Source organism: Denticeps clupeoides, chromosome 5 (assembly GCF_900700375.1).
Source record: "Denticeps clupeoides chromosome 5, fDenClu1.1, whole genome shotgun sequence".
NCBI lineage: Eukaryota > Metazoa > Chordata > Actinopteri > Clupeiformes > Denticipitidae > Denticeps > Denticeps clupeoides.
In genome coordinates this window covers 11,382,792-11,405,867 of record NC_041711.1, presented here as the reverse complement: position 1 = coordinate 11,405,867, position 23,076 = coordinate 11,382,792, and the positions used below count along the sequence as shown (strand labels likewise).

Sequence of the window (23,076 nt, the reverse complement as noted above, 5' to 3'; positions counted from 1 at the left end):
ATTCATTTGCAATAATTGCACCACCGGAGGTAAATAATTATTGTGTATAAACACAGCAATTACACAGAACACATTTTTCATAATAGTCACATCTAAGGAGTCAAAGGTGAGGGAAATACATTTTCACAATCATCCCTGCAACATGAATGGGCCAATACACATACCGAATAAATACTCAAAGCTATTCATTTTCCTTTCAAATGTGATGCGTTTCACAGAAAAAGTTCCATTCATGAATAAATAAGGCGCACCTACAACTAGCTATCTTCACAGCACAGGCATGAAACAATTTCAGAGACAGAGAGCAGGCACAAATGCTTTGGGCATCTCCAAAACCGCAGCAGCAGACACGACACCAACATTCCAAGGCTGAATGACGTGCATCAGTGATATGGATCTACATTCCAAACCAGGCCGATTTTCATACCCAGGCACGGTCTTCTGGTCCTGTAATTCAGTACTTGCTGGACAGGCTGCAGATGTTCCTCAGACTGTAGCAGCAGATGATCTCTTTGAAGGTCTTCCTCATCTCCTGGCTGCGGAAGGCATAGATCAGCGGGTCAATGACCGAGTTGCACATAATGAGGATGAGGTACATGTTGAAGTGCGACATGAAGCAGATGCAGTAAAGGTTGCGCGGACAGGTGATGCGCAGGATGAGGTGCAGGAAGAAGGGCGCCCAGCAGACTACAAAGATGCCCAGGAGGATGGTGAGGGTGATGGCTCCCTTCATGCTGGCACGCTGGTGCACGGCACTGCTGTAGCCTGGCAGGGCAGCGATGCGCTTGACGTGGGAGCGCGCCAGCAGGAACATGTGGCTGTAGAGCGAGGCCATGATGACCAGCATGCCAAAGAACATCGCCACAAGACACACCACCACTGGCGTGGAGTCGGAGAAGATGATGAAGACAATGCCACAGCCTGTGCAGAAGACCCAGATGCCCGCTATGGCCATGGCGGCTCGACGGACTGTCATGATGTGATGATAGCGCAGAGCGTAGAAGATGGTGACGTAGCGATCCACGGCAATGGCCAGCAAGCTGCACATGGAGGCCACCACTGAGATGCAGATGAGCGAGTCCAGAACATTGTCCATCTGCTGGATGAAGTGGTCAGCCAGAGGTAGGTGCTGGTTGTTCAGCAGATAGATGACCATGGTCTCCCAGGCATTGGAGACGCTCACCAGCATGTCGGCAACCGCTAGGCTGCATACAAAGAAGTACATTGGTGAGTGCAGGTTCTTGTTCTTGCCGATGGCGCAGATCACCAGGATGTTCTCCAGTAAGCTAATGATGCCCAGAGTGAGGAAGACCTCATTGGCTATATGAACCTGTTCACAGGCCCCTGCCACATCAGACAGCTTGCTGGCAGCCTTCCCTCCCACGGTTGGGTCTTCCTCACTGAAGTTGCCATTTGGTTCCTCAAATGTACAGTTGAAGGGCATTGGTGGCATCTCAGATGCATTTATCATCTCGTTATCTTCAGGAGCCGATGTGGAATGATTAGAAAAGAGGCCAAATATATGAACTAAATGGCATCTTCAGCCTGAAATTCAGCAACAAAGACACCTTAAAAAAGAAAAAGCATTTCATAATTAAAATGATTATTATAGGGAAAAAAACACAGATGCAAAGCTATAGCAAAACAAAAATGTTAATTTAATGGCTTCTTGTGAAAATGTAAACCATGTTTAACTGCAGGCTTGGAGGAACCTTAACAATGACATCTAAAAATAACGGCATTTACATATTCATGGGGTAAAGTATTTACTTTAATCAGGAGAGCGCAATTTCTCGCAATGACTTCCACTCAACACAGAGGCTGCAGATGAAATCATGCAGAGAAAATATTTATTCTTGCAGACAATATATCTTTTTATCTACATAAAGAGACTAATAAAATATTATTTGTATAATGTGTAAGTTGCTGTGTTAAAAATAAAGCTATAATTGCTTTTATTATTACGAACAATCAGATGAAATTTGCCGAATGACCATTACAAATAACCGTGTGAGCCTGGCTGGGTGTGTAAAATCTAGTCACTGTCACCTGAACTCAACTGTCACATATTTTTCACTATACAATAAAGCATGTGCCTGAGAATTGGATAAATATTTTCTCAAGTCGATCATAGATTTTAGGTGGTCTAAGACCTTTATGTACTATAATGTAGTCTCAGCAAGCACTTCTTGTTACAGACACAATAAATCCCCCTGTACAGTAAATATACTGTCTAGTAGAAAATACCACGAACTGTTCATACTGGATTTACATAAAGACCCGCTTGGGAGTTGTCTGGATCTACAAGAAGAAAAAACAAACTACCATTTTTGATGGTACGTAATTATTCCTGACACCCAAAACACGATCTTTAATTATGTTTTTAATTAAAATGGGAGGAGCCTGATGACTGACAGCATTCACGCTCACTACTTTCTTGTTTTGGATGATTTAAAATCTTTTAGCAATTACAAATCATGAAATCATTATATAACATTATTTATTTGACATAAATTCACCATGAATTTTCTTATATCAAAAAAATCATTTATAATAAAGTAATGACAAAACAATGACAACCTTCCTTCAGGGAACTGTGCTGCTCCACTAAAAAACCATCTCACTGGCGCCCTGGAGCTCCGCAGTGCTGCTGCTCAGCGTCTTGCCGTCTCCGAGTCGTTTGTTAGTCACTAAATGACGTATCCAGGCGTATGATGTGAATGGTCGGCCTCTATTCAATTTCTGCTCACGACGAGAGCTCCAATACGCACTTTCATCAGCTCAGACGCCGTTTATCCCACCGAGCCACATTCTGACAGATTCTCATCCTGTTAAAGCCGGGAGTGCACAACATATTTAACACCAGAGGCTCTGTAATGCGTGTTTTATCGGATAATGGCGGAGGGACAATTAGTTCTCGAAGTCGATGTGAACGGATTTAAACATCTCTGACAACGGCCAAGTTGTGAGGACTCACAGAGAATCTCCAGAACAACAGGTCTTATGGTGTGATGTGGTTCGCGCGTGGAAAGTCGAAAGAGTCAGGGGAGTCCGAAGCTCACTGATGCAGAAAATCCCTCAATCCCTCAGAAAAAAAAGGTGAAAACCAGCCGGTCATGACAGAGAGGTGCAGGAAGCCACAGAGCATCACATCTTATTCATCCTCACCCCTGACCACCATTGAAAGCTTCAACAATGGGCACATGGACATCAGAGCCGCAGCAACAGAATGACCTGACCTGGTCTGATCATGATCATGCGTAGAGCGCGGTGTGAACGCATCTTTTATCTGTGGAGCTTTCAGATTGGTGGCAGTAGCTCCTTTCAGCAGAAAAATGCCTGCAACAATGGTCCAGGATGGGTGGGAGGAACGTGATATTGACACTTAACCTGACTGAATATGTGTGGAATGTCCAGGAAAAACAAGTCCACTCCATGGAGCCCCAAGTTCCGAAGTTCCGTCACCCACTGCGAACATCTCAGGTGCTGGATGAGAGCTCCAAACGGGGAACATCAGAAAAAGATGAATGGGGAAATCCACTTGCTCTGTGCATGGAACAGTCTGGCTTTTGAGCAATTGCTCAAAGTTTTGTTGTCACCCAAACCCACCATCTTCAAGAACTTTATTTTAGCTCATACTGCATCGCAGACATGCAAGTTAACGAGGGCTGAAGATGGAGCATTTCAGACCGGACTCATCATCTTTTCACGGGACAATTTTTAAACCGGACCATCGCTGGTATATTTTTGACTTCAATATCTGTACCTCCAGAAATCATCGGTCGTGGAACTATATCATGCCCGACTTGCGCACCGGTTCCGGTCGCGCCCGCGCGGATCGGGCGGTTTTCCTGCAAAACTCGAAAAAAAAAAAGAAACACGCAGACCCACCTGAACATTTCACGACGCCGGCGCACGTCCGTGGAGCTGGGTCGGTCCGTGGGACTGGGCGCAGAGTGACGGGGTTGCTGCGCGCTGCCTGTGGGCAGGAATCTCCCTCCCACACACAGACAGACACACAGACAGACAGATCGACAGACGCACACACAGACAGACAGACACATAGACAGACAGACAGATCGACAGACACACACACACACAGACAAACAGACAGACAGACAGACAGACAGACACACACACACAGACAGACAGACACACAGACAGACAGATCGACAGACACATACACACACAGACAGACACACAGACAGACAGATCGACAGACGTACACACAGACAGACAGACACATAGACAGACAGACAGATCGACAGACACACACACACACACAGACAGACAGACAGACACATAGACAGAGAGATACATAGACAGACAGACCGACACACAGACAGACAGACATGTAGACACACAGACAGACAGACACAACCCACTCTCATCTAATGGCAGGAAGAGCCCCAGGGGACCATATACACAAAGGAATAAACAGATCTGCTCGGACAATTAACCCGCATGTGGAAGCTTTGTTTCACCTCGGGAGATCTAAGACAAAAATTTGCTGTAGATGGTTTATTTTAAACAATGTAGGTAATAATTAGTTTGACACTTCAGTCTAACCGAGAGAAGACTGCAAAAGTGGACATGACATGTGCAGTGTTGTAGAGTAAGCGGTCACGACCACAGGCTGAGGGAGGGAGGAAATGCAGGCAAAGTGATTAAAAAAAGGGATTTATTGAACAGGAACAAAGGAAACGGCACGAGGGCCACAACACAACAGGAACGGGGATAATCTAAATCCGACACACCGCCGGATGTGTGCCGATTTCCAGGAACTGAAATGATACGTGTAAGATTCAGTGTCCAGGTCAATGTAACCGCGTCCTCCTGTGGCTGCTCTTCTGTTTTTAACAGGGCCTAATGGTCCCCTAATCGTCCTCACTCAACGAGCTTCAGTCGAGAACGATTAGGCCCTCAAGGGTACAGCTCCGAGGTGCCCATTCTCCATCACCGGCAGAGGCAACCACAGGGCTCCGGCACTGTTGACGCTAGTGGTCCTCCCTGGTACCGGAGGACCCGGACACTCTGGTTGGCCCCCAGATGCTGTCCGGCATGGCAGCAGCATCGGTCCCTCCAGCAACCTGCACACAAGAATCAGGGGCTGATCCTTCCAGGCACACATAGGCCCTTCTTTGCACATCCCCTTTGACACTTCCTGTGTCCCTCACTGCCACCCCCAGAGAGATGGTCCTGGACCACCTGGAGACCATTCAGGAGAGGCGGTGTTAGCTCGCGCAGGATCTGGTTGGCGACGACCCATCACACTTCGTCCAGCACTCCACTGCACCGCAAAACTCCGCCTCCTCACTGTCTACCTCACGCACCAGAAAGTCATGTGGGTCCACATGACTTTCCGTCCACCAGCTTGCCTCATCCTCACCGTCCATGGCATCTTCTTACCTCCCTCCACTGGCTCCCGGTAGCTGCTCGCATTGAGTTCAAATCCTTGATGCTTGCCTACAGGGCTGTAAATGGAACTGCGCCCTCCTACATCAACACACTACTACCTAGATACACTCCTACACGCTCTCTCAGATCGGCAAACGAAAGGAGACTAAAAATTCCTTCTTCACGGGGTCTCCGATTCCAATCATGTCTGTTCTCCGTTGTTGTCCCTGGCTGGTGGAACAACCTGCCCTCCTCCACACGACTAGCCGAGACTATCACCACTTTTAAGAAGAAGGTGAAAACCCTCTTATTCCAAAAATATTACAGACAAATCTAACACATACACATGCATACACATTGAACAAACAAATACAAAATGTATAAATACATTATAATTTTTCTTAGTCTAGCACCCAACACTCTCCGAGCATGTTCTTCAATGACAAGTCTAAGCCTTATCAGGGCTCTTAGTTTGTATACTCGATATTCCATAGAAATCGAACGAGAATTGCTGGTGTCTTCCCATTGTAAGTCGCTTTGGATAAAAGCGTCTGCCAAATAAAGTAAAGTAAAGTAAAGTAAAGATCTGGATCTACAGGTTTCTCAGCAGCGCACCGTGGTCTTCGTGCAATCGTGCCACTTCCGGGTGTCAATGATCACACCGGGAGTTATTGGATCATCCACCGTGACGATGTCTCCTACTCAACTCTGGCCATTCCTTCCGGAGCCCGCCCGTGTTACCACCGGAGGAGTTCTTCTCCTCTTCTTACGGCTTTGTGGTCTGCACTTCATTGATGGCCGGTTACATTCTGTGCCCAGGGCCGGGGTGTCACATAAACTAAAACATACGTGATTTTTCTTTTTTTTATTTACCTCCTATCAAGGTTCTCCAGCCATGAGTCAGGGCTGCTATGGTTCTAAAGTATACACATCCTAAAACAATGATCCCTGAATAATGTGGATTCCTCGTATTGTTTTGTGGAAATGACAATAAACTCAAGGGAGATGATTTCTTCTCATACCATATACACAAATATGTGAATAAATATCATGATATTACCCAGAGATTGGCTTAGGAACAATGGCGCTGTGGTAAAAAAAACAATAACAATAAAAAACTATACTTTTTTTTCCTCTTTTGTCTTGTTACAAATGAATTGTGTTATTAATATCATGAAATGTGTCAGTTCTAGAGTTCATGTTATAAAGGCTAAAAACAAGTGTCTGTAGACTTCAAATGCTGAGCTGCTGTTCTGCTGTTACTTTTTTTTTTTTTTAATGAAAATGCCATTGGCATTTGCTGGCATTTGGTGTTCCTGGTGTTCATTATTAGTTCCTGTCTGCTCCACGCTTAAGTGGACAAAATGCAAACCTTAGCAGGAGTGAAAATTGGATTTACTGGTTTACTTAGGCTGGTTTCAGTCCCGCGTGTCCCCTCCGTTCCTCCTACTGATGAAAGACCACCCGCTGCGAGGGGAAGAAAAACAGGAAGCAGACCTGCTCCAGGCTGCTGCTGCATGGACCTGATGAATTTCACCTCTTATATAACATTACAAAGACACAAACACACCTGCAGCAGTCCTGACTGCCAGACTCTCCATAGCTGCTGGATGGTGATGCTGGTAAGATTTACATTTACGGCATTTATCAGACGCCCTTATCCAGAGCAACTTACAATCAGTAGTTACAGGGACAGTCCCCCCTCAGGGTTAAGTGTCTTGCTCAGGGACACAATGGTAGTAAGTGGGATTTGAACCTGGGTATTCTGATTCATAGGCGAGTGTGTTACCCACCAGGATACTACCACCCTAATTGAGCATCATAATTGAAGCATCATTCATAATATACTCGTCTTTATCACGTTGCCCCTGATGAAAAAAACGGACATAAACACAAAAATGGAAACAAAACAAGACATTTCATAGCTGTGCAGAAAGCCTCTGGATGAGATGAAAATTATGTGTTTTTATGTCATGAGGTTTGTTGTCCAGTCTTTTTTTTTCCGGCAGTGAATGCAGCCATCGTGCAGTGCCATGGTAATGCCATCCTTTCAGTCTGGTTTCCTGCATTAAGCCCATCACCAGTCAATTTAGCATCAGGAAGGGAGAGAAGCAGGAAGGAAGCAGAAGTGCTGCTTCTTATCAGATGGTTTGACGGGAGAGTGACAGGCTGTTTTTTCTGACATCTGCGTACTGGTTCATGTACGTCAGAAAAATCCCGGTGTAGGAAAAATCTATAGAGGTGTCAATGCATATTGTGGCATAAGACCCATGTTGTGCTACAGTGCCAACCGGCATCCTGAGATGACTGGCTTCTACCTCAACAATGATCACGAATAGTGTCGAAAGGTAGTCTTGCACAGCGGAGGGAACACAAAAATCTTTGTCGTCAAGAAGTGTTCCATTTAGATCAACTTGTAATGAGAAGAACATAAGACAGGGCAAAATTTATTTTGACAGCGTTGCTGTCTGTCATTGAGATGCTACCTCGTTCAAGGATACCTTAGTGACACTCAAAAACCTTCAACCTTGGGGTAGTGGTGACCTAGCGGCTAATGAAGAGGACTTGTAACCGGAAGGCGGCGGATTCAAATCCTGAACCGCCAAGGTGCCACTGGGGTCCCCTACCGTCCACACACACTGCTCCCTGGGCGCCTGTCATGGCTGCCCACTGCTCACCAAGGGTGATGATGGGGTAAATACAGGGGAAACATTTCATTGTGTCACTGTGTGCCGTGCTTGCTGGGCATGACAAAAACAACCATTTTCTATTACTTTCTTTTCCTTCCTCTCAAGTCTGTTTTCTTAGTCACTATGCTCCCATTGTTGTTCAGTAAAAAATCATTTTATTTCACATTATTTACAGTATGAAGCACATTGACCCCTACTGAAACCTGTAGGGAAGCCTTGCGACACTGACCTTGGCGAACCTTCATGGTTTCGCAGTTTTTGCAGCTAAACCATTCACCTATCCCCAGCGATGTGTCGTCACCGCCCGCATCCGTGCACATTAACTGTATTTTGACAATGAGTCACTCAGCAGCCGACTTTCCACTGTGAGTCAGTAAGAAATGCCATGACATTTTGTGACACACACACACACACACACACACACGGATGCCCCAGCTCATTTTGCTTGGTGTTAAACTAGAAATCCACCATCATGTGTAAGTTCCTGGGACTTGATTCTGTGAGTTTATTTATATCTCTTCAGGCATTTAACATTTTTAAATTTGAAGACCCTTTTACTGGATTTTTTTTTGACCAACGTTCCAACCAGTTATCTGTGGTGGGATTATTTTCAGAGGATTGAAACGTGCCATTTATCACTCCGTAAAACTGAATAAATGTCACGAAAATCCGCTCATCTTTCTGTGGGGTTCATCTTTAATTTGTCTCTTTGAGAAGTTATATAAGCATTATTTTCAGGATGTGCCGCACACTTGCAAGGCGGCTATTATTGTAGCCTCACACATGTGTGTAGAGTTTACATGCTCTCCTCTGGGTTCTCTGGCTTCATCCTACCACCCAAAGGCGTGGCAACACTAAATGAACTGTACCTCATCCTGGGCGAGTCCCCGGCCTGGCCCCAGTCTACCAGGAGGGGTGACTCGGGTAATTACTTATTTTAACAAGGATGTGTGGACAATTCAAATCTACTAATCTACAGCATTCTTAAGCCAGCACAGTGAAAGATATTCAGATCAATGTGAAACTGACATTCAGTATGAAACTGCCACTGCTGCTTGTTGCCAATGTCAGAAGAGTCCCTGCTAACCCTGGGTCTTCCACATCTCCTCTATTACCTTGGAGACGGTTTGTGGCCATCACACTCAAATAAGTAGCACAGCGTGCGGTGGCATGTCGTGTGCCAGTCATTTAACTGAAAAGATCATTTTTTTTGACTCAATATGAATTTAATGTCAGGATGTGGCCCGTGAATCAGCTGTATTCAGATCCCTGTTTGTGCAGTGAACATCCGATGGCCATGATGTGTCTGGCCGATGACAAATGAGTGTGAAAAGCCTCATGCTAATTATTTATCTTTTGTTTGTGCCGTAATAATTAGGTGTGAGCATGGACACTTTATTGGCTTTTTTCACGTGGCACTATGACACCAACCAATTATATCGCCCAATTAGTGTCACCTAATCAAGGGAGAAACAGTCACAGAGATGCAAAGGTTCACTGGTTTATCTCCAGGGGCTTTCTCCACTGCAGCCTTAAAATGTGAACACACTTCAAATCTCTCCCTAAATAGGCAAAGTGAAACACCTCACTGACACTAACAAAGAAAGTTTTACTTTAATAGCAGTAAATGGATGCCCATGTTTCATGAGCGACTGCATACAAAACAGCCATTAAAAGTCCTAATGAAGTCTCATTCATGTTCAGCGTTGCCTTTCACAGCTTCCTGGGCACCACAATCCCACCTGCTCTGTACATGAAGACAGCACTGAGTGCATAGAAGCCCCCCTGAGAAATGTATGGGGAGTTGTTATTAACAATGTGTGGCAGGCGCACACATACGACTCAAACATAACAAGGTATTAATTGCAAAATTAAGTAGACCCATCAACGGTGGGGGGGTAATGCATAATGAAAACTATGACATTTATAACACATTAACAGCAATAAATCTTAACATAAAGGCAAAACTCAAAGGTTATATACACACTGTGTGTAACGTACTTCAGTACATTATAATGGCATAAAGTAAAAAAAAAAAAAAACATCTCAAATGACTGTGGAGAACTGAATCATTTCATCCTTATGAAAACCCACAATGTTACAGCTCTGCAATCCTGCCTCACTTTATGGTGCTTATTAAATGAATGCCTCCAAGAATCAATAAAAGACTTACTTCTGTGTACAGAATTACACAGAATTACACAAATTGAAAGACTTAAATAGTGAACTATGAAATAACTTTTTACATTAAGGTAATTTGACCATGATACATCATACGGTGGTCCTGTTCATTATGAAACATCCAAAACTTTGAAGGCGACACATCAGGGATGATTTAGTTACAGTCTCGTGCCTTTTTCTGAGGAATAATGTGAAGCATGTGACAGTTCTTCACTTCCTTATCCACGGTGACACCTCATTACAGAAGGACTTCAACAAACAAGAAGTGCAATGCACAGACATGACATGTATCCAAATCCTATTCAGAAATAGCTGGTCCTTTCACTCGCATCACGACCCTTAAAAAAAAATGCAGCAAATTACAAGCAGGCGTCAGAGATTTCCTTTCAAACCTCTGATGTTTTTTATCGTTAACCTGATGAAAATGTTGCTTTGGAGTGCAACTGATCTGTGTCACCATGTCATCAACTCATCAGATGTCTTCAGACAAATGCACTTTCCTTGAAAGAAAGATGCTGAAAATGTTTTTCTTTCACGTGTCCATGAAAGATACAAATTTTGCTCTCAGGACCCAGTGTCCTCGTTGTTGCCTTGCAGACACGTGACTGAAAAAAAAAGCATACATTTCCTGAACATTGCATTCAGATTCCAGCCTTGAATAATCACCACCACTGCAAGGTTGGATGGACAAAGGGATGAAACCATGTGGGGACATTACTAGGTCATTTACCTTCAGGCGGTGAAGATCTGAGGGTAATGAGGGTACAATGAGCTCCAAATCGGCGACAAGCAAACAATTTTTTAAAGGACGGATGGTCTTAAACCTCTTTCCATTTGAAATTTGGGACCACTGTCCCCGTCCATGTTCACACAGTGGTGTTTAAAGTGAGTGAAAGTGATAAGTCGTCACATGTTACCACAGCACCAAATCAAGTGCACAAAGTGAATTGTGTCCTGTACATTTAACCCATCCCCTTGGTGAGCAGTGTGTAGCCATGCCAGGCGCCCGGGGAGCAGTGTGTGGGGACGGTGCTTCGCTCAGTGGCAGCTTGCCGGTTCAGGATTCGAAACGGAAACCTCCATCTTGGTTCAATTTAAACTGTCCTTTACTTTTACTTACTTTTCATTTGTGTACATTAATATCTCTCTAAGGAATTCCGAACATATGTATTCTGGGTCTTTTTTTTTTATTATCTTTCTCTTGCACTTTGTCAAGCTCTGCAGGGGCGTGGCTGCAGTGTTTCACAATGACAAAAAACGAACTTCTCAAAAACAATCTTTCAATTCAAAACATACTTCCGTTTCATTTTAATATATTATTGTAAATAGTTTCATAGTTTCACATTACGAATTTACATGATTTGTTAGCTGGTTTGTTAGCCAGTAAATGTAGAGAGTTGAATCCGCATATTTCACATTTACAGTTTCCCTTCTTTGAGTCACCTTCACTCATCAGAAGGTGTTCACATGGAACAAAAAAACAGTTGATACCACATTATCTCTAAAACACAGCAGCAATTTTCAGTAAGAATTAATTCCACAAATCCTATTCAGAATATATTCAATCTTGTCTAGTAAAGCTGATCCAGTTAAATAACGTTTCCAAGGACTGAGCGGAAACTGTGAGAATTAGATAAGAGATAAAGGAAGGCCTTCTTTGATCATTAATGAAACTCCTGGCTTCTTTAATTGGGGGAGGACGTGCACCTAATCTTCACAGAATTGGTTTTATTAAACTAATTAACAGTGCATATGAAAAATAAGACTTTAATGTTCTGGTGAAAATATCTCATTAAAAACCAGTGCAGTGGTATGTAACTTTGAAGAGCATCGTTCATTCACTCACCCACTTGAATTTGACTTCTTATCATATGGAATAGGAAAGATTTTATGTGACAATTTGGTTCAGCCTGTCCCTAATCTTGGCTGTGACTCCTTTTTGGGGGCTTTTTGTCTAGTTTATTTGTTTATAATTATCTTCATGCACTTGACAGAAGAATATGACAGACCATTGGAATCCTTGTTCTTCATTAGAACACTGTTAGTGGTCTCCATCCCAGTGTTCCTCTCCAAGGACTTCAGGGATGTGCAGCTATGAATGAGAACCATGCCAGAATAAAGAGTGGCATTTTACGGAGGCATCAACTCATGAAAGACTCCCAGCCATCTGTGTTGATATTGCTATTGCCTTTTCTGCCGTTCCTCTGCATGGTACAGATGCACCCTGAGATCAAACGATTCAGGTTCAAATTGCTTTCAGTACAGCCGTGGGGAGAGATGTTTTGTGTGTAGATGGTTCCGCGGCCATAACTTGGTTGCACCGTGCACTGTGCCTTTGTGGTCCGTGTGTAGGCTGGAAAAAATGTAAGATGCGCATCCACAGCTCTGACTTTATCATGGGGGGAAAAAAGCAGATGCCTTCGAATCCTGTACAAATCAGCAAAGATTTTTCTCTCGCTCGCAGCTTTAAGCCTTTTTACGGCAATTTATTTTCTCACAGTCGTCTTCCAAGAGCTTTAACAAGAAGCCTGGCAGCACGGTGATCCATCCACCATCTCGCATTGTTGCAATGTCTCTTCTCAACACAAGAGGTTCATTTTGTGCCCTGCTTTGTGCTTTTTATTCTGCAACAGGAATGTAATTTCATCTCTTAGTTACCAAGAAAGCTATGTCAAGAAGTGCTGATTGTAAAACAATTTTAACAGTGAGTAAAAAGGCAAAAAAAATGTCATTTTTGTAAGAGTACGTTCAAAATAGTTTATAATGAATGGAAGGAAGAAATGAGTCAGCGAGCGGAAGTGCAGCATATGTATCCAGGTACTCAGGTAAGAACAATCAGGGTGATAGAATGAAGAGATGAAAGGGGAAGGGCAAAAATACATTCAGAACACCAGGGACCTGGAGTCCAGGCTGGAAAGCGGGGATGTGACAAACACAGCCTGAAGTGTATTAAGTTCATCATGACTCAGCGTAAAGAACTGAGCCAGCCGCCAGCAACAGAACCTTTCTTCCTGCAAGGACAGTTAAAATACATTCCTTTATTAATACAGTGCAGCATTTTAATGGTGACTCAGCTTTAAAATGACACTTGTGGGCAGATGTACGTTTGTCAGAAACATACGGCTGTGATGGCCTAGTGGGTAAAGAAAATCAGAAGGTTGCCGTTTCGAATCCCCGAACTGCCAAGGTGCCGGATCAAAGCACCGTCCCCACACACTGCTCACCTGGTGCCTGTCATGGCTGCCCACTGCTCACCAAGGGTGATGGTTAAATGCAGAGGACACATTTCATTGTGTCACCGTGTGCTGTGTTGCAGTGTATCACAATGACAATCACTTTCACTTTGAAACTGCATGCACTTAAAGGGCAATACAATGTAATAAATAAGCTTTCACTATGTTACTAAATCTGATATAAATATTCAGTTTTTATCCTGTTTTTGTCTCTGCCCACCTAAGTCATATTTAATGTAATTAATGTAGCTTTTGGACTTTTTGGAACAGCTGTATTTCACACAGTCAACTTGTGGTTTCAAAAACCCTCTTATACACTTACAAGCACACTTCCTTGTACTCACGAAGATATATTTTTCCTCAGTGAGTTTCAGCTTCATTCCAAGAGGAGCGTTGCCCCAGGAAATGTTGACTATAGAATGTCTGCCATCTGTTGGTCAACTGGGTGCTGCAGGTCCAAATTAAATTACAACGCTTTTCTAGGAGCAGACCGTATTGAAAAACTGTGCATTTTGGACAACTACTACATTTACTAAGTAACAAAATATTGCTAATTTAATTATGTAGGACGTATGTGATTTCTATATTTTATTGCAGTATCTGGTGCGCACCAGTTGGTACTTCCTGTGGCGAAGGTAATTTCTTGGCATTGGCTCAGCTGACAGAATGGCATCAGAAATGGATTTATTGTATGGATTGACATAGGCTGGATGAGCTGCCGCGTAGCTACACAGGCTGCCGGGCAAAAACTGTCGCAGTGGTTCTTTCTGATTCATCATTGGACTTCGAGTCCACAGTCAAGGTCATTTATATTCTGTCATATTTGTATTATCAAAGCATATTATTTTTGAAATCACAAGGGTGCAGAACAGAACATCAGTACTGATGCGTTTGTGAAATCCATAAATGTAGTGACCCTTGCACCCTATTGCACATTTCAAACTTGCCTGAGTCCCATTAATAGATCTATTATAAAGGAATTTTATTTAAAGACACACAATTTGGGGCATTTGTGGCCTTTGAAGCATTAATTACTGACCAAACTGATTTATTGAATAATACTGGGCTCTTAACTAACTTTTTGCACTGGTGCGCCTAACTTTCAGTGGCATCATATTTAACAACGCAGTTTTACAATTTTTTTCCCCTTCTTTTTAAATCACTGTGCATATAAGCAATATGGAATTTGTTAATGATTAAATAACAATCTGGTTAACATAAAGTTACAGGGAGTGCTGAATTATTAGGCAAATGAGTATTTTGTCCACATCATCCTCTTCATGCATGTTGTCTTACTCCAAGCTGTATAGGCTCGAAAGCCTACTACCAATTAAGCATATTAGGTGATGTACATCTCTGTAATGAGAAGGGGTGTGGTCTAATGAGGCCCAATCTCGGCCTGATCTGTTTGCTGCTGCCTGTTGCTGAAAGGCAGCCAGGAGAAGGACACTTGGACAGTACATTTATCACAGCATGTAATGTTTTATAGATGCATTATGTTTTTCAGGGTTTAATTTCTGTTTTTTTATCCGGGCTTGTGTGGTAAATGAGCGGTCAGGTGATACGTTTCAATTAGTGGTGAAATGCAAACTAGCGATTCTGGCGATTATGAAAGCACAGTATGAGTTGTGCGCGAAGCATGTTGGTACAGTCATGTTGGCCGACATCTGCAGACACAATAATGTCGGGTTCGAGATTTTAAAAAGATGTACTTGACGAGATCGGGTCTAATTTTTAATGCCTGGTTACAGCTCTAATCCGAGGCTACATCCACTCTGGTTCATATGAGGTGCCCTCTAGGCCATATATCAAGAAAATCTCGCACATACACCACTTTCCCTCACACATCTACATCCCTGAGTGAGGAAAAGTGGTGTATGTACGAGCTTTTTATGGGGATGCATGGTGTATGTGGTATATGCATATATAATACCCGTATTACGCCTGTAGGGGGTTTAGTTCAGTGAGACAAATAGTCAGTTTCAGAAATTAACATTAACTCGTTACCTGTCTGGCCCAATGCTGTTTTCACTGTAGAGTTAAAGTTAAAACCTTTGGTGTGTGTACAGGGAGTGCAGAATTATTAGGCAAATTTTTTTTTTGAGGAATAATTTTATTATTGAACAACAACCATGTTCTCAATGAACCCAAAAAACTCATTAATATCAAAGCTGAATGTTTTTGGAAGTAGTTTTTATTTTTAGCTATTTTAGGGGGATATCTGTGTGTGCATGTCAGGATTGCCTGCAGCTGGGCTCCACACCTGACTCCAATCCTGACGCCCCATAAATGCCAGAGACTTCCACCCCTTCGAGATCTCCGGCATTTTCGTGAACTTCATTTGCACGAACTTGACCTGGTTTTGGTTAAAGTGTATTTTGAGTTCTGGCAATCGCCACACGCCTACGGGTTTGTTTACGTTCTTCATTTAAGTTAAATTGTTTTCGGCCACCGCGCCATTCTTTATTTGTGTTTATTGTTTATTTAATAATAAAAACCCCTTCCCAGCATGTCAGACCTCTGCGCTTCCTTCCCCCGTAAGTCCGTAGTCGTGACAGAATGGCGGAGATCCACCCAAAAGCGCAGAGGTAAACAGCAGAGAAGAAAAGTCGCGAAGGACTCAGCCCGTCGCGACGAACGCGGGTGCCGGGAGAGAGACACGCCGCCCGTTCTGGTGGAGCGCTTTCTCCCCGACGAGCCGTGGCGCGCGGCGCCTCGTGATGACGTCACCCCCGGGAGAATCCGCGAAACCCGGAAGCGACAACGTCGGCGGGTGAGGGGGCGGAGCGAAGACCATGGCGTGGGCAGCAGCGAGGAAGTGACGTGGGCAGCGAGCGCAGAGGACGCGAACCCCACGATCTTCAGCATGTCGAGCCAGGAACTCTGCGCTCTGCTGGCCAGGCTCGCTCCCCGTGGACTGGGACGACACGGACGATGACTACGACGAGAGCACGGGAGACGGGCTCCGCCCATCACGCCCGTCCACGATCGTCACGAGGTCCGTGGGGATCCACGTCACTTCCAAGCGGCAACAACGGCGGCGTTCCTCCAGCGAGGAGGTGGGCAGGCTCCAGCCCGAATGGCCAGAGTACTGCCCATGGGAGCTGATCGCGCCATGGGTCCAGGATGTCCGCAGGGTGGGTGCCGGGATGGCTCCGCCCAGCGTGCGCGTCCGAGATGACCCACGTGACTTCCGGGGGTACGAGGTTGACACGGACGACGACCAGGATGACGCCGTTTTGGCGGTTGGTGCCGGGATGGCTCCGCCCATCCAGGATCGTCACGAGGTACGTGGAGACCCACGTCCCTCCCAGCAGTGTGAGGAAAGCTGGTGGAAGAGGGCGACGGGAGGTCGCCAGCCAGCAACTGCGCTGCCGGGACTGCCTCGCAGGGAATCCTCCATTCCTGCTCCAGTCGCCGACCCGCCTTCCCTCTGCCCGGACGTTCCCCAGCGAAATGGCAGCGCAGCACCAGCGCCCACACCTGCTGGAGAAGACGTCCACCCCCCTCCACACCACACACCTACCACCATCTCCACCCACGAGCCCAGCCCCGTGTGGGACAGCCCAATGGTCCCGGGACCCTTCAGTGGGGCAGCAGACACGGATAAGACCACCACCATCCTCGCGTGTCTGCTTGGGTCAGCATGGGGCTGGAGCGCAGCCCTCTGGCAGCAGGGAGAGACAGACAGGAGTTTTCGGGACTTCCAGCAGAGACTGAGGGCGGAGTTTGATCGGCCAGAGCCTGAGCCAGGGATCGAACTCTGCCCCTCCACCACATCCAGCGCCAGTCAGGATCCGGGGCAAGAAGACCCAGCACTGGCGGGCGACGAGAAGGTCGCACCTCTCGAGATCCTGGCTGTGCCCCCTGAGGAGGTCCCGGAGACCCCAGAAAGGGAGCCAGACGACCGTCTCTTCTGTCTGTCTTTGTCTTTGTGTGTGTGTGTGTGTGTGTGTGTGGCATTAGTGTCTGTATGTCGCCCCCATTTCCCCTCTTTGTGTCCACCAGATGGCGAACCAGCAGCAGAGCCGAACCCCAGGGAGGGAGTTCCCAGCCTGACTGCACCGGTCCAAGGCGAGGTGGACGAGCCCCAAGGTACCCCTAAGTCCAGCCGGGGGGGGTGCTCCCCTAAAGAATTTTTTGGGGGGGTGCAGTTTAGGTTGGGGGCTCCTCCTGAGGGGAGGTGGGGAAGCGTCGGCCTGGCTCCACGCCGGGGAGCCAGGCCGACGGTCCGGGGCCACCACGCGAGACCATGCCGGGGAGCCAGGCCGACGGTCCGGGGCCACCACGCGAGACCACGCCGGGGAGCCAGGCCGACGGTCCGGGGCCACCACGCGAGACCACGCCGGGGATCCAGGCCGACGGTCCGGGGCCGCCACGCGAGACCACGCCGGGGATCCAGGCCGAGGGTCCGGGGCCGCCACGCGAGACCACGGCGGGGATCCAGGCCGAGGGTCCGGGGCCGCCACGCGAAACCACGCCGGGGAGCCAGGCCGAGGGTCCGGTTCTCGCGTCCTCCAAGGGGAGGATACAGCAGGGCAGGAGCCCTGTGGTTGCCGCTGTCCGCCCCGCCGCCTCCACTGATGGTACTGCTGGGGCTCCGAGGACGTAACCCTTGGAGGGGGGGCTCTGTCAGGATTGCCTGCAGCTGGGCTCCACACCTGACTCCAATCCTGACGCCCCATAAATGCCAGAGACTTCCACCCCTTCGAGATCTCCGGCATTTTCGTGAACTTCATTTGCACGAACTTGACCTGGTTTTGGTTCAAGTGTATTTTGAGTTCTGGCAATCGCCACACGCCTACAGGTTTGTTTACGTTCTTCATTTAATAAAAACCCCTTCCCAGCATGTCAGACCTCTGCGCTTCCTTCCCCCGTAAGTCCGTAGTCGTGACAGTGCAGGTGACTATTACTGTGCATAATTATTAGGCAACTTAACAAAAAACAAATATATACCCATTTTAATTATTTATTTTTACCAGTGAAACCAATATAACATCTCCACATTCACAAATATACATTTCTGACATTCTAAAACAAAACAAAAACAAATCAGCAACCAATATAGCCACATTTCTTTGCAAGGACACTCAAAAGCCTGCCATCCATGGATTCTGTCAGTGTTTTGATCTGTTCACCATCAACATTGCGTGCAGCAGCAACCACAGCCTCCCAGACACTGTTCAGAGAGGTGTACTGTTTTCCCTCCTTGTAAATCTCACATTTGATGATGGACCACAGGTTCTCAATGGGCTTCAGATCAGGTGAGCAAGGAGGCCATGTCATTAGTTTTTCTTCTTTTATACCCTTTCTTGCCAGCCACGCTGTGGAGTACTTGGACGCGTGTGATGGAGCACTGTCCTGCATGAAAATCATGTTTTTCTTGAAGGATGCAGACTTCTTCCTGTACCACTGCTTGAAGGTGTCTTCCAGAAACTGGCAGTAGGACTGGAAGTTGAGCTTGACTCCATCCTCAACCCGAAAAGGCCCCACAAGCTCATCTTTGATGATACCAGCCATAACCAGTACTCCACCTCCACCTTGCTGGCGTCTGAGTCGGACTGGAGCTCTCTGCCCTTTACCAATCCAGCCACGGGCCCATCCATCTGGCCCATCAAGACTCACTCTCATTTCATCAGTCCATAAAACCTTAGAAAAATCAGTCTTGAGATATTTCTTGGCCCAGTCTTGACGTTTCAGCTTGTGTGTCTTGTTCAGTGGTGGTCGTCTTTCAGCCTTTCTTACCTTGGCCATGTCTCTGAGTATTGCACACCTTGTGCTTTTGGGCACTACCAAACTGGTGGCAAGTGGCATCTTGGCAGCTGCATGCTTGACTTTTCTCAGTTCATGGGCAGTTATTTTGCGCCTTGGTTTTTCCACACGCTTCTTGCGACCCTGTTGACTATTTTGAATGAAACGCTTGATTGTTCGATGATCACGCTTCAGAAGCTTTGCAATTTTAAGAGTGCTGCATCCCTCTGCAAGATATGTTACTATTTTTGACTTTTCTGAGCCTGTCAAGTCCTTCTTTTGACCCATTTTGCCAAAGGAAAGGAAGTTGCCTAATAATTATGCACACCTGATATAGGGTGTTGATGTCATTAGACCACACCCCTTCTCATTACAGAGATGCGCATCACCTAATATGCTTAATTGGTAGTAGGCTTTCGAGCCTATACAGCTTGGAGTAAGACAACATGCATGAAGAGGATGATGTGGACAAAATACTAATTTGCCTAATAATTCTGCACTCCCTGTATTAATGGGTTATGGCAATTTTATAGAAACTTCCTAAAACTGTCCTAAACTTGTGCCCACAGACTGGGGTTCTGAAACACGTGCGCACAAAATATCTTGTCAAAGGATTTTTTTTCGCCATTTCATTGTACTTAAGGGGCTCTGTATTAGTGATCTAGCTGCTTGCAGAAACAAAATGTCGCCCCTTGAACAAATAACTGTAATATGCGACATTGTCAGATTTAGCAGTTTTTCCTCATGGTTTGACAACAAAGCTAGTTAACAATCTTGTAATTAGTTATCTTACTTTTCATGGTGCTTTCTCAATCACAAGTGATTGTGAAACATTGCAGCACAGCACAAGGTGAGCCCCTTGGTGAGCAGTGGGCAGCCATGACCGGTGCCAGGGAAGCAGTGTGTGGGAACCTCAGTGGCACCTTGGCGGTTCGGGATTCGAACCAGCAACCTTCTGATTACGGGGCCGCTTCATTAACCGCTAGGCAACCACTGCCCTGGTCAATGTAGACATTGTCCCAGCTGGCTCTGTCAAGTGGTTAGACAAAATCGTCCTCGCCTTTACTAGTAATTTACTAGAAAACTAGCTGACTTATCCCCCCCACAGGAAATTCCTGAAGGACATACACTTGACATCCACCTTTATTTTTTTGTATTAGGTATCAGTGCTGCATAAGTATTGCCGATACCAACCTGAATTTTACTTGGTATTGGATTGAAAAGGAAATCAGTGGTATAGCACATCCCTAGCTGCCACAAGTTGTTTTGTCTTCAACTCAGAGCACAAGGCTCCTCCTCAACCAGGCTACGCATCACTGTCCACACTGACCCTTGACAGTATGGCACTTTGTTCATCCAGCTTCAGCTGTGTCAGTTTCAGTATGAATTTTGCACCATTATCGGTACACAGTGTCACACAGTGTCACTTTCAGTATATTACAGCGTATATTGTTTTTTTTTTTTTTTTAGAATAATTTATAAGAAATTAAAATATGTGCAGAGTCTACACTGGAGTACTCAGGGTCACATTTCCTTGCATGTTACACTTGTGTGACTGAGCAAGTGACTGAAGAATAAAACTTTCTTGCACATTTCAATGCTCACGATCGGCATTCCTTTGCAAAGTCCAAACAAAGTCAGAGCAGCTGCACATGTCATGTGTTAAAGCAGGTACAGAAGCAGTCGATTCCCTATCCTTCTCCAAACCCCCATGCCATTTTTTCCCATCACCCCCTCCCTCCTCTATATTTCGAGTTTCTGTCCAAATGTTTCTGTAAAATGATAAAATGTTCATTTTCGGTCTAAGGAATTTTAATGTATGGCACCTGTATCAAGCAAAACTTTAGTAGAGTCTTTCTAGGTCCCACCACCAGGTGTCTGTAGTTGCCTTTATAATCCAAAAGTCATCATCTTCCTCACTTGCCATTACAGGCAATGCATTATACACACTGAGGCATTATTTTATTCAGTTCTCCTCTGACCAAGACAAATGAAAAAGATGATATATTTTTGTAAATTTAGATTCACAGATTATTTTAAGATAATATTTTCCTTGGACTGCCTTGCAAGAATCTCCATTCATGGTCATATTTAATTAGCATCAGATTATTGTAAATGGCCTAATAGTTAATACACAGTAAGCACATAAAGCAACATCCAAAGTCATCTGCACACTGCGGACAAAGTTGAATTTTGATTAACTTTGACCTCTGTGCACTTTGTGCACTGTGCAATTTCTGGCCTATAGTATCTATCATTTCCATGTTATGCTCTGTTTTTTAAATTTGTTTAGGCGATTGGTAAATGTAATTTGCATGTTGTAAGTTTGTTTTTTTTACCTTTTAATTTTTAAATGAAATGTTCATTTGATTTGCAAGTCTCATCAAGATTGTCAGGTGATTAATTTTAAGTATTTCGAGAGATGCAAAAATGAATGCTGAAAAAGTGAAACAGAAGCTAGCCTCCGGCGATTTATGTTTTTTGTGTAGTGGTGGCCAATCAGAAGGTTGCCGGTTCCAATCCCGGTCTGCCAAGGTGCCACTGAGGTGCCACTGAGCAAAGCACCGTCCCACCACACACTGCTCCCCAGGCGCATGTCATGGCTGCCCACTGCTCACCAAGGGTGATGGTTAAATGCAGTTTCCTTTGGGCTGAATAAAATATAAAAAAATGTATAAAAAAATACACTCCCTGCACATTTCCTTTCCCTCTTAGTCTAGCACAAAGAAAGCTGGGCTTTTAAAAGCTATATGTGTTGGGACAGGCCAAAAAAGTTCTACCTTTTTGCTGGGTGTAACAGCCACAGCAGGTCACCCACAATGACCATTTGCATAGCTAATTTAAACCCCAAAGGCTACTAGGCTGCAGTGTTTTGGGCACAGGCTACATCTCTTTATTGCTTAGTGACCCCTCTGTTTGAATTAAAATTCCATGCACAAACAGAATTGTGAAAGAGTAATATTTTAGCTTAGAACTAACAACTACTGTCACAACACAGCCGCTAAATGTATATTTTCACTGTTAATTCCGTATGTGCTCATCAATTTTCCATAATTTTTTGGAATATATTTATTTGACTGACAGCAAGTCAATGGGACCATTGCACATCACTCTCAGGAGGGGAGGTTTGGATTCGTTGATTTTTCACTGGTATGAAATGAAGACATCAGACATAGACCATAATTTTTCATGGTGCACCTTGGCCAGTGGCAATAAGGGGTTCATGGCCTTTACAGTGCAAACAGGAAACATAAATCTTGCACCAGCCATCTTTCAAAATTAGCCTGGCCCCTCATATAAATGACTAGAAGCAGTGGATTCATAACTACACCACCAGCATGGACAACTCCAAAATGATAACTCATCATATGTAGTCATTTAGGAATATTGACTATGAATTATTAATTCCAGTATCCATAACAATGATTTTTGAACAGTATGTCAACTGTAGATTAATAATTTACAGTAATCTGGCTATCCTGATGAAGTGAAAGTGAAGTGATTGTCATTGTGAAACGCTGCAGCACAGCACACGGTGCCACAACAAAATGTGTCCTCTGCTTTTAACAATCACCCTTGGTGAGCAGTGGGCAGCCATGTCAGGCACCTGGGGAGCAGTGTGTGGGGCGGTGCTTTGGTCAGTGGCAACTTGGTGGTACCTTGGCAGTTTGGGATTCGAACTGGCAACCTTCCGATTACGGGTTTGTTTCCTTACCCTCCAAAATCTGGAGGGTTTCACGGATTTGTGTGTCATCCTTTTGCAAGGGCCATGCTAATTGTCTCTGTATTGATCCAATTGTAGTATATTTGCAGCCGTAACAAGC

At 45.1% G+C, this 23,076-nt stretch overlaps 1 protein-coding gene and 1 non-coding gene across 3 annotated transcripts; both read right to left on the bottom strand.

Moving 5' to 3' along the window:
* Window positions 1-27: 27 nt before the first annotated feature.
* Window positions 28-4,075, bottom strand: LOC114790120 (melanocortin receptor 5-like). 2 transcript variants are annotated; one of them, XM_028979881.1, is made up of 2 exons: window positions 3,892-4,075; window positions 28-1,568 (listed from the first exon to the last, which is right to left on the bottom strand). In XM_028979881.1, the coding sequence occupies exon 2, from the start codon at window positions 1,469-1,471 to the stop codon at window positions 455-457; it is 1,017 nt and encodes a 338-aa protein (XP_028835714.1). In that variant the 5' UTR covers window positions 1,472-1,568; window positions 3,892-4,075; the 3' UTR covers window positions 28-454. The 2 variants fall into 2 exon arrangements, with proteins under 2 accessions (XP_028835714.1, XP_028835716.1); XM_028979883.1 differs by lacking the exon at window positions 3,892-4,075 and adding an exon at window positions 2,581-2,739.
* An 18,896-nt stretch (window positions 4,076-22,971) lies between these two features.
* LOC114791382 (U6 spliceosomal RNA) lies at window positions 22,972-23,074 on the bottom strand. Its single transcript, XR_003749992.1, has one exon. It is a non-coding gene; the product is annotated as a U6 spliceosomal RNA (small nuclear RNA).
* Window positions 23,075-23,076: the final 2 nt, after the last annotated feature.

Bases quoted from the DNA above. Each gene is read 5' to 3' on its own strand.
- LOC114790120 (XM_028979881.1), bottom strand. From the start codon at position 1,471: ATGATAAATGCATCTGAGATGCCACCAATGCCCTTCAACTGTACATTT.